This window comes from Echinops telfairi, unplaced genomic scaffold (assembly GCF_000313985.2).
Source record: "Echinops telfairi isolate 266 unplaced genomic scaffold, ASM31398v2 ScPeMD7_2;HRSCAF=8, whole genome shotgun sequence".
Taxonomy (NCBI): domain Eukaryota; kingdom Metazoa; phylum Chordata; class Mammalia; order Afrosoricida; family Tenrecidae; genus Echinops; species Echinops telfairi.
The window spans coordinates 67901730-67914013 of record NW_022103898.1 but is presented as its reverse complement, the minus strand read 5'-3'; the positions used below and the strand labels follow the sequence as shown (position 1 = coordinate 67914013).

The 12284-nt window shown below is 35.3% G+C and overlaps 1 protein-coding gene across 1 annotated transcript in view; it reads left to right on the top strand.

Annotated features, from left to right (window-relative positions):
* Nucleotides 1-12102, top strand: part of LEMD3 (LEM domain containing 3) — a 76137-nt gene extending 64035 nt beyond the window's left edge. Inside the window, exons 6-14 of the mRNA XM_004700802.2 lie at nt 615-694; nt 777-922; nt 3565-3666; nt 3751-3853; nt 5140-5318; nt 7836-7917; nt 9402-9507; nt 9592-9670; nt 9862-12102. Of these exons, the coding sequence (XP_004700859.1) occupies nt 615-694; nt 777-922; nt 3565-3666; nt 3751-3853; nt 5140-5318; nt 7836-7917; nt 9402-9507; nt 9592-9670; nt 9862-10025 (1041 nt within the window). The 3' untranslated portion in view covers nt 10026-12102. The remainder of the gene's footprint in view (nt 1-614; nt 695-776; nt 923-3564; nt 3667-3750; nt 3854-5139; nt 5319-7835; nt 7918-9401; nt 9508-9591; nt 9671-9861) is intronic.
* Nucleotides 12103-12284: the final 182 nt, after the last annotated feature.

Genomic DNA, 12284 nt, shown 5'->3' with positions numbered 1-12284 from the left:
GGTGTCCATCAACTTCCTGAACAGACAAAAATGTGGACTTGTAGGGCATTTGGAGTTACTTCCACCAGGTCCAACTGTTAATTAGCTAATCAGCTTTCTATTTAGAGCTTCCTTCCACCAGGTCCGACTGTTAATCAGTTAATCAGCTTTCTATTTAGAGCTTCTGTAAAGATTGTGTAACAGTGTACGACAAAATAGTCCTGATTTGTGAGAAATGGGGACCTGGTGTTGCCACCATGACAATGTAGCTGTTCATGCCGCCATGCTCCGTGTGCCAGTTTTTGGCAAAAAACGGAGGCAGTGTCAACCACCCAAACAGGTGAGTTTGAAAAAAGTTTCCAAGAATGGAATCGCAGATTTGATAAATACTAAGTGTCATGGAGAGAGAGTACTCTGAAGGTGATAAGGTTGTTTTGTAAAAACAATTTAAATACATAACTGAAAAAAAATTACATTTTTATTGGTACATCCTCTATAATGAAAATATGTGTTTATAGGACACCTTACATTTCCGATATATGTTTAAACCCAATATCAAACCTTTGTTTATGGATTTTTTTTTTTAATGTGAATCACTGAAGTTAGTAAGCTATTTTCTTTATTTTTCTGATTAGGAATTGGGCCCTGAATATGAAGATGTATTTGACACCTCATTGCAGTGGATTTTAGAAAATGGAAAAGATGTTGGTATAAGGTAGATGATTGTTATTTTAACCATTTAGTATTTATAAGAAGTGAATTCGATTTTAAACTCTTCCTTGATTATTTTAACATAGGTGTGTCGGGGGTGAGTCTGACGAAGAACTGACAAATATAACTGATGTGCAATTTTTGCAGTCCACAAGGCCCCAGATGTCTTTCTGGTGTCGCTTCCGCCGGGCTTTTGTTACTGTCACACACAGATTACTGTTGTTATGCTTAGGTAAGTTATCAGGAATAAAAACTGATTTAAGTATTCATGCGAAGGAAAATACATGGCCTTAAACAATTTGTGTATGTGTGTGTTTTACTACTGTCAGAATTAATAATCCAGTTTTTGTCTTTGTTGTCTTGCGAATCATATCCAGAAGTCATCATGAAGACAATGTGGGCATTTTCATAATGACATTTTCAGTGTCCTTCCTAATATCATAACCCTTTCATATAGTTCCTCATGTTGTCGTGACCCCCCCCAACCATAACATTTTTTTGGTTGCTACTTCACAACTCTAATTTTGCTACTGTTATGAACTGGGCGACTCCCGTAAAAGGGTCATTCAAACCGCAAAGGGGTCACAACCCACAGGTTGAGAACCGCTGGTAGTTCCATCAGGGGTGTGGGAATAAAATTTTATTTATTTTAAACTTTTGATTGCGAATTAGGTGAAGGTTTACAGAGAAGCTCACCAGATTTACGTTCATTAATTCATACACATTTTGTTTCAACTCAACCATTGCAATTCCCTCGATGTACACTCATCCCACTTTGCTGTTTCTCTTGCTTTTATTTCTCCTTTCCTAACCCATTGAACTCTGTTGTGGGGTAAGCACTACCTTTTGATTTTCAGTGGCTGATTATTCTGACGTGAGGGTGAGTTCAGTTCTAGACCTGAAGAGTGATTAAAGGCCACAGCCTTGAGGGTTACACCAGGCTCTGTCTGACCAGTAAGCACGATCTCTTAATATGATTTTAAGTTCGGTTCCACATCTTCCTCCTCGATCCAGGACTTGTGTGTGATCCTACTCATAATGATAATCAGGCGCCTTCACTTCTGATATCAAGGCTATAGAAAATGATGCTTATCTGGTCCATTCGTCTCATTTCCGTATGTCTTTCGGTGTTCATCATTCTCCTTTCCTCTGAAGAGACCAATAGTTAGTTGCACCTTCAATCCTCATGAGCTTTTGCAGTCCAGTTGCTTCTCATCAAAGTAGGATGGTTACAGCATTGTCTTTGTAATCGATGTTGTGCCAGTTGACCTTCGTACCCCCAACACTGTGATCCTGAACCTTCCGGTGTAGTGCTTCATCCACTCGAGGTATTTGATTATGTCTAAGCAGCTTTCATACTCCCTGTGCTTTATCACATTCATGAATGTATTTAAATGCAGCAAAGGTAAATTCATGGGTATACTACTTCTCCATCCCGCACTTGCTCAGCCTTGATGCCTTATCCAAGTATCTACTCATAGATTAGCTCTGTTGCAGGAGTGTATATATAACTGTGTTTGCCTCTGGGGCCTTTAACTCTCACAGCCTTCTATCTTCCCCTGCCCCATCATTCTTAGCCACGCCTATTGTATATTGCCTTCCTCGTCACTCATGTCAACACAGGTCTACCCTCTAGTGAGTGATTCCCTCACTTCTTTTTTCTCCTACCCCTGGGAACTGTCAAAGAGGGTTTCTCTCAGTGTGAAACTTTTACTTGGCTTTTTTATAGTAGAGGCTTCACATACTTGTCCTGTTGTGGTCGACTGATCTTTCAACATGATGTTCTCCAAGTTTATCCTGGTGCTCTGAGGTGATTCGTGGTTATTCTTTAACCTTGCATAGTATTCCATTGTGTATATGCACCAGTTTGTTTATCCATTTTCTTTTGCTATTGTGAATAGTGCTACAGTGTGCATATATTTATTTATATCACAGCTCTGTTAAGTTTTATACTGAGTGGAGGGATTGCTGGGTCATATGGTATTTCTATTCTTAATTATTTGAGGAAGCACCACCACTTTTCACAGTGATCGCACCATTTTACTGTCCTACTGTCTGTGTAAGGCCTCGTTCCAGTGTCTGAGCCCCACCAGCCATTGTAATTTTCTTTCTTTTTTTTTTTAGCAATTGTTATTTTCTGTGATTTTTTTTTTTTTACTTTACTATTAATGCTGGGTGAGATCTCACTGTTGCAAGTGTAGCACATACAAAAACCTACTTCAGAAACTAAAACTGGAAAACACAAAACCTATTTCTTCTTTAATAAAATATCAGTTTATTAGAATTTAAAATTTTTCAAATATGGTTTACCTGAATTATAATTCTCATCCTAATTTCATGTGATTATTTTGATTAGTGTTAGGAATCTAGGACCTCTTCATCCCTTTTACTTCCTTTTCCAGCCCCCAAATCCTTTTCATAAAATTCTGTTTTCTACAGTAAGATTCATTGTTTTAATTCCATGGAGACTCACTTTTCCAGTAGTTTAATGCTGTGAAGGGAAAAGCTTGTAAAACATTGTAATGGTATTGTATTTTTTCCCCCTCAAAATATAATATTTGGAATATAAATGTTCAGTTGTTGATGTAATCAAAGAGATACTTTTAGGGAGATTAAGTGAAATAGGAAAATATGTAACATTAAACTTTCCTAAGTAATTTTAATTATATATAATTCAAACTATTCTGAAGATTGATTCATTATTTGGTTATGACAGTTGAAATAATCATTCATTATAGGAAATGTCTTACTTTTTACTGTTTGCATTTTTGTGCTGTTTCACTTTGCATTATTTTTTTCAGTCCCAATTTTTCCCACATATTTTTAAATGTTATTGACCAAAATTTTCATAACAGAATAAATAAATAATTTCAGGTGTGGTGATTGTGTGTGTGGTTCTGCGCTACATGAAATATCGCTGGACAAAAGAGGAGGAGGAAACGAGGCAGATGTATGATATGGTGGTAAAGATTATAGGTATGGTATTGTTTAAATACTAAACAATTGCTGAACAATCACTTGATGGTGAGTGATTGCTTCATTTGTTTGATTTATTTTCAGATGTTTTACGAAGTCATAATGAAGCTTGCCAGGAAAATAAAGATTTACAACCCTACATGCCTATTCCACATGTGCGAGATTCCTTAATACAGCCTCATGACAGGTGTGTTAAATGATACGCGAATTGTATGCAGAGTTGTTATCTTTCTTAGCTTGTACTGTGCACTTCTTTTTAAACTTCCATTTTTTACCCTCCTGCTTTTGAGTAAACTGACAGACAGCTAAATTTCCAAATTACTCTTATTCATATGTATACTGGAGTCTTTGTTACCATTCTCTACCTTATTTTCACTTTATTGCTAAAGAAACAGGTGCAGACATTACAGCCAGTTAAAACAAACAGAAACTAAGGATTAAGTTATGACCCCACATCTTAAAGCAGCATTCTTTTGTAAAATCATTTTATTGGGGGCTCATCACAATCCATACACACATCAATTGTGTGAAGCACATTTGTGCATTCGTTGCCCTCATCATTCTCAAGACACATTTGCTCTCCACGTAAGCGCCTGACATCAGCTTCTCATTCTTTCCCCTCCCTCCCCGCTCCCCCCTCTGTCATGAACCCTTAATGATTTATGAATTACTGTTTTGTCATGTCTTGCCCTGTCTGATGTCTCCCTTCACCCACTTTTCTGCTCTCCGTCCCCCCATGTAATCCGTTCCTCCAAAGCACCATTCTTTTCTCTTTTTTTAACATTCCAATCACATTATAGCACTGACAAGTCCAAAATCTTGATCTTTCAGCAAAGCAATGGTTTGTAGTAATAGTCCAGTCACTACTGTATAAAATGTTCAACTTTGATAGCGTCCCAGAGTTTCTCTTAGACAGCATCAGCAATGGAAGAAATATCTCAGCAGTCAGCAATCGCCATTCTCAGGAATCCTCAAGGTCGTCTTGATGTTTTGAATAACTTCAGTAACAGTATAAGGGGGGTCACACATCAGCTTCCCTGCTTTCTTCTGGGCCTTGCTGGCTGAAGAGAAATCCATCTATCTCCTTTGCCTCAGCCCTGCTTGGTGGTCTACTTGGGAGAGAGGGGGAAGGGAAGGAGGACAAGGGGAAAGGAAGGAGAATGGAGCCAAGGAGAGGTCAAGGGAGGAGCTGAGAGGGAGGGAGCCAAAGCAGCATTCTTAACACTAGCCGCTCAGCTTATCAGAATTAAGAGTGGAGTTTTTGGAGGAAGAGGATACAGGTGCTCATAGTTCAGCTTTGTAGACGCAATTCTATGCATCCAAAGTTAGACTTAGGCCTTTTAAGTCTTATTTTGAACCTCTCCTTAAGTAGTGATACTAACAGCCAGAATTAACAACAACCATCCGTTAACTAATGTTTGCAAAAGAAGACAACCAAGCTCATGGTGTGTTGTCATTTTGTTTGTGTGATAGGAGAAAAATGAAGAAGGTCTGGGACAGAGCTGTTGACTTCCTTGCTGCTAACGAGTCCAGAGTTCGAACAGAAACACGGAGAATAGGTGGTGCGGATTTTCTGGTTTGGAGGTGGATCCAGCCTTCTGCATCCTGTGACAAAATACTCGTAATACCATCTAAAGTATGGCAAGGTCAAGGTACGTGCTTTTAAAAGAACATACACAAAGTACATCTTTTTCTGATTTTAAAAGTTATAAAAATCATAGTTGCGTGTGATCTTCTCCCCCCCACCCCATCAAAGCAAAGCTCCTTTTCAAATCCCATTCCATAGATGGGAATCATTGTTAGCTTTTTATGTGTCCATCTACACTTATTAATAATCTTAACAAGATATTTCTCTATAACATTGTAACATAATAAAATACTGTACACCTTATTTCTGCCTTGCTTTTTTTCACGTAACAAACCAATGCAGTATTACAGATATAGCTACTCTTTTTTCTCTAATTGCTTTGTACAATTACAGAAATATAAGATTTATATAAATGGATTCTTTGAAAATACTCTTCTCCCATTATTTTTGCTTACTATATTCCTTTTTCTCACAAATATCCTTTCTACCCCTCTTATCTCCCTTGCCAAGTAGATTTTGTTGGTTTTCCCCATATTTTTAATGCATATATAGGTATCTAACATTTTGATAGGTTTTTTTAAATAAATGGTTTTGATGAATGCTTACCCTAGAAAAAAAATAAGATCATATTATACATACTTCTCCAAGGGGATTGCATAACATTCTTGGAAACATAGAATGAAAAGACAATGAAATTTCCCCAAATAGTTTTGAATCCCTTCATGGATCTTCATTTAAAAATAATATCCTCGAATGTGGAGAGTTTGAAAAAGCCTTTGGAAATGTCTGCAAATCAACATGATTATTTTTAATGATCTTATAATATTCCATAGTATGAAATAAATCTTACTTGAATCAAACATTCATTGGTTAGTAAGCAATCAAGTATTTATATTTTTCATATAAAAACTAACCGCATATAAAAATTAATACCTCTTTATATTTTATTTTCTGTAGCGTTGTTGTTTCCCAGAAGGATGTCTGAGTTGAGGGAGCAGAGTAGTAGATGATGCTTGATTGCTTTCCTACATTCTAGAAAAATGTCTGTTTTCACCAATTAAGTCATCATGTAACCAAACTCTGCTGGTGATAGCTAATGCCTCACTTTGAACTTTTACATTTTAATGCTTGGTTGCAATGTGAAACTTGGTTAATTTGGGGTATTTAGGGATTGGCGTAACATGAACCTCATTTATCTGTTTGTTGGATTCTATACCTTACAAAACAGAAAACATAAATTCCAAACCAGCCAGATCTGATTACCTTAGTGCCTGCTTGTAAGTAGGAGTCAACCTAATTTCATCACAGAATCAGCAATTGGTGCTCTTATTTGTTTGAAGCTCTCAGTCTTATTTTTGTAACAGTAGTTTTTCTCACATTAATTTAGGGTCAGTCTGCCTTCTTGAAAGTTAGTGCTTTCACGTTTTACATGCTCTAATTTGTTTTAAGTCTATTCATTTGGATTCTCTACTTCAAAATAATTTTTATCAGTTTTAAAAGATCAAGGTAAAGACTGCAAATATGATAAAATAGAACTTCATGTCAGTGCTAGTCTGGACATTTTTGCATAACATTTCTTAAATGTCCTGAAGTTCTGGTTTAAAATGTCCCTTCTGGTTAAGTGCCCTGGTTTTTTAGAGTCAGACAACCTGGACTTTCTGGTCTTGCGTCTGAAAACTAATCCAGGGTGCCAGGAAACGTTTAACAGCTTTGAGCTTTGGTTTTTTTGCTTGTTAAAAAACGATAAAGTTACCTACTCATTGTTTGTGTGGGTGTTAAAAAATGCATGCGAAGTATATATTATATAGCAAGCTCTCTATTAAGTACTCAAAATTTAACATAATTGCAATTAATAAATATTAGCACTCTTGCTACTTTTACAGTAGTTTGTTGTTTCTTTTCATCAAGGTTGCAGGATATTCATTAAACAAATATCCATAAACTCTATGCTAGTTACTATTTAAAGGAGACCTGGTGGCACAGTGGTTAAGGCACCTAGCTACTAACGGAAAGATTGGTGGTTTGAATTTACTAATTGCTCTGTGAGAGAAAGATGTAGCATTCTGTTTCTAAAGATTTATAGCCTTGTCATCCCTGTAAGGCAGTTCTGTTCAGTCCTATTGAGTTACAATGAGTTAGAATTAGTACAACAGTTATGGAGATTTTATGCAAGCTTTCTTATTTTGACTATTTCTACATAAGCCACATAATGAAGTATATGTTTAGTCTCCCTCTACTTGTCCTTGATTAACCACCTTCAGTTATTAGGGCTCCTGAATTTCATTTCTTTGAAGACATGCTATGAGGCACTCCAAGAATAGACTGCATTTCAAGATTTCTGTACATTTCTCTCTTTGGACTTACTACAATTATAATTACTTAGTTGGGTGGATACCATTTATCATCTGTCTCCCTCACTAAACTGCAAACTCTCATCACCTGTATCACCTTTTTCATCTTAACGCCTAATATGAGTCTACCTCACAGGAAGCATGTTTGAATATTTTTTAATTGAGTTAGTGGATGAATACCTTTCAATAAAATGGAATAATGGCAAATAATAAAAACTATTTTTTTGTAGCATTTCATTTAGATAGAAGAAATTCACCACCAAATAGTTTGACACCATGTCTAAAGATTCGAAATATGTTTGATCCAGTTATGTAAGTATGGTTAAGAGTACATGTAATTTTTATTTGGAATATTTGGTTGAGAAATGTCTGATGCTCTTTTAATGCTGTGTCTGCAATTGAAAATCTGCTTTCCTTCTGAATCTCTTAACCACAGAAACTTTTAGTGTTTTCCTCTTGTTTTGATAAATTCTAAGCAAAAATTTGGCTGTAAGAAGCAGATGTATAATGATCTGTGAAACTTTTATAAAAGTCTTGGTATTTCCTATGACCAACTATAGCAGATAAATTAGCAAGTATTATTTCAGAAATTTCTTGTCTCTATAATTACACATGCCACTCATAGAATAACACAATTAAATGTTAGTACTTTAACAGTCATTAGATTTAACATATAAGCTGTAATAATTTGTAGAATGAGCTTTTTAGGGGCTACTGCTTATCTATCCAATGATTTGAAAGATGAAATTCTTTAAACACATTAATCCTGAAATTGTATTATTTAAACTATCCATAAAACTCATAACTGTATACTACCCCATAACTGTTGTTTTATCACTATCCATTAGTCTTGTCTACTTGTAAAAGAGACACGAAGAAATCATTGATATAATGAAATTCCAAACAGTTGACAGCAAAATTGGATATATGAAAAGGCACTGGCACACGTACATGGGTGCATTCTCAGACAGACCTCCACACATACGCGTCCAATTTTCAGAGAAAGAAGCAATTAGTATTGTAGTGATCCTTCTACTGTCACTCTTCTTTCATGTCTTTAGGGATGAGGAGCCCAATGCCAGTCCAATATAGTGCTCTTACTGAGTAAATATTTAGATTTAAAATAAAGTTATCTCAGGAGGGAGATAAGCAAAAAATTATGGAAACCAGGCAAGCCATTGAGGGATTTTATAAGTTGTTGACTATAAAAATGATGATCGTCTCTGTAATCCTTCACCTAACTCACAATAATAATTTTTTTAAAGGTAAAATAAAGGTGTCATTTCCGTTGCCTATCATTTATGCCTCACAAGCACACCAGGTGTGCAATACTGTGCATTACGGTATACTGTATAATGGCCACAGCTGTCAATACTAAGGTGATTATTAGTGCAAATGATTCTCTTTTCATTATTTTGGAAAAGAGAAGCTCAGAATATGCTATTTCAGATTTTAGGAATTTGAAATAACAGTATTATTTTAGGAATAATATTGTTTAGGAATTTGAAAATAATAACAATAAAGAAACACTAAACTTTCACAAGTTTATTACACATCATTTAGTTGAAGATACATAGGATTCTGAACATTAAACATCTGCTCTGCTGTGGTGGGCTAACTTCATTGCCTCAGCATGTATGACTTTGGAAGACTTGAAACGAGTCAACAAACATTTGTTTTTAATGCTTAGGTTTTAAACTGTCTCAATTCTAATAGGGTGTGTGTGTGTGTGTGTGTGTGCAGTTTGGTTTTTTGGTGGGGATATGGTTGATGATTTTGTTTTCGTTGATTTCTAGGGAAATAGGTGACCATTGGCATTTGGCAATTCAAGAAGCAATTTTAGAAAAATGCAGCGATAATGATGGTATTGTTCATATTGCAGTAGACAAAAGTTCTCGTGAGGTAAAGTAACTTTTAGTATTAAATTCTAGTTTTTCTGTTTGTTACTATTAAATTTAAGATGGTTTCTTTCCTTTTTTGTCACAGGGTTGTGTATATGTTAAATGTCTATCTCCAGAATATGCTGGAAAGGCTTTTAAGGCATTGCATGGCTCTTGGTTTGATGGTAAGAAATGTGAAATTTACAAACATTATTTAGAGATTAATTATGACCCTGGGTTAAACTATATCATATTTTTAAAACTCAGATTAGTGTGTTTAGAGTGATTTGTGTTCATCTGTATTTTATCACAGTTGATTGTCCACAAACATTAAGCATGTTTACAGATCTAAAATATTGTTTTTATCTTACAACAGGGAAATTGGTCACGGTGAAGTATTTACGCCTCGACAGATACCATCACCGCTTTCCCCAGGCTCTCACTTGCAATACTCCCTTGAAGCCATCGAATAAACACATGAACTCTATGTCTCATCTGCGTCTTCGGACTGGCCTGGTCAATTCTCAAGGAGGCTCCTGAAAAGACGTTCCACTACCCCTAAGACTGTTATTCACAATTGGAGAATTCCTTTTTGGCTTCCTGTCTTCCTTTTAAAATGCTTTTTGTATGTAATATTTTTATTGATGAATACAGCTCTGTTTGAACGTTACAGAAATCTTAAAGTTCCAAAGGGACTTGGCAGTGAAGCAGTAATGCTGAGTAGATAGAATAACCAACCGTTTCATTCAGTTTGGGGAGCTCAGTTAAGCCAATGTATTTAAAGTTTTGCATGAGGAACATTGACTTTAATAAACTTTTTCAGATGTGGTGATTGTATTTTTGCACCGAGAAGTGTTTGGATGACCACACGAACGCATGGTGAAGAGGCTTCTTGAATTTCCATAATTTCCTGTGAACTAATGTTGTGAGTTTTTGTATATAGTCAACTGCATATTTTCTTACAGGACTTATGTGGTAAAGCAATTAATTTGCAATTCAACTTTAGGATTTTACTGCTTGTAAGAGATTCTTTTGCTGCAGCTGGAATATGGAGAAATTTTTGAGTTTTGTGGGTGCATATAAATGTGGTGTACATGTACTTAAAACTGGTTTTTGTGTATATATATATGTATGTATAAATGCTGGTGGTGGTGAAAGTTTTGTGAGGATGTCTGCATTAAAGCAGTAAAATAAGCTTCCTATTTTATTCATAATCTAATATGTATATATATGTATGTTTGATATATGTGTGTATGTGTAAATATATGTGCGTGTATATATAAATATATGTGCACATACACATATGTATATGGCTGTACTATAACATAGGTCAAACAGCCAAAACCTGGAAGTATTAGATACAAGTTTAAAATATCTTTTATAGGTTTTATATAAAGATGTCTGAGTATGATTTTGTGTGGAAGTTCTGAAACCAGTTGTAATGGATACAAATTTATGTGAGCAATAAAGAAGCAATTGGCAGATATTGGAAAAAGTATTTTGTGAAAAGCTGTATTTATTATAAATACTAGGGCTGTGACATAGTACCATTGGGATTGTCATTTCCCAATCTATTTATAATTTAATGAAATGTTAGCTCCCCCCTCCCCTATACCCCTGTTCGATGTCAAGTTCAAAAACAGTGCACATTGTTGCAGCAAAATGTGTATTTGATTAATTATATTTACAATTTTAGGTTGTGAAAGTTTGTAAAATAGCAAATGCACGAGTGACTGTTGTCTTTGTGCCTCAGTATTTCATGAGTTTTGGTAAAGTTGCTTTATTGTCTATGATTTCAGATTAAAATAGTTACTGAGCAAGGTTTACTTGTAATCTAACATGGTTTTTTTATTTTCTATACCTGTTTATATAACATATCATTGTCAGTCCAAATGAGTATGTGAAACAGCTGGAATTGTACCAATTCTGATTTTTTTAAAGCTCAGTTTCGTTTGTGTTTCGCTTCATTTTGTGTGTGTGTGTGTGTGTGTGTGTGTGTGTGTGTGTGTGTGGTTTTCAGCATGAACTTGCACAGATAATGCACGCTGTTTGGTTGAGTGAACATGACGCACACTGTTATGTACCAGGAAACCCTATTGTGCCTTACCTATGTGCTTTTGTGGGCACCATGTTTATGAAGAATAAAAAATGATTTGTTATCTGAAGAGAATAAATTTTACATTCTCAGTTTATGTCTCAGATGCTGAAGTGTGAAAACATATATATATATAAAATATAAAGTAACCAATCTTTGTATTTTATGAGCATCGTAGTGGTTTATCTGGGGCTAGTAACACTATCTTGTAACCTTTAGCAAGAGTGAATGTAAAAAATAGCTGTGGCATTTTAAAAGGTCACCCTTTGATGCAGATGCATCTTTTTCTTGCTTCTAAAATATATTTCATGTAAACATTGTATACTTACTGTAATATATCGTTATTGAGCAGCTTATTTTACCCGAAACTGTTAAGCTGACCAAGATCCGTCCCTGCGAGACAGATGGGAATATGTATAATATTTGAGCAGTTCTGAAGTTTGATGTAATCTGTTACTTGTCCTGTTTAAAAAAAGAAAAGAAAAAATTATAATTAAAATATTACTAGGTTTTGTTTTTTTTTCAATGTGTCTTGGCTTTTTAAAAAGTGCCCTGTGTCTTTATTTTTTTTTAACTGGTGAAAAGAAGTGCCTTTATTTTACATATCTACTGAATGGAAGGATCTGTGAGTAAATGTGTGCTTCTAAGGATGGACGGAGACCCTGAAGCTAATTTCATAATTTGAACCATCCATTCCTGATCTA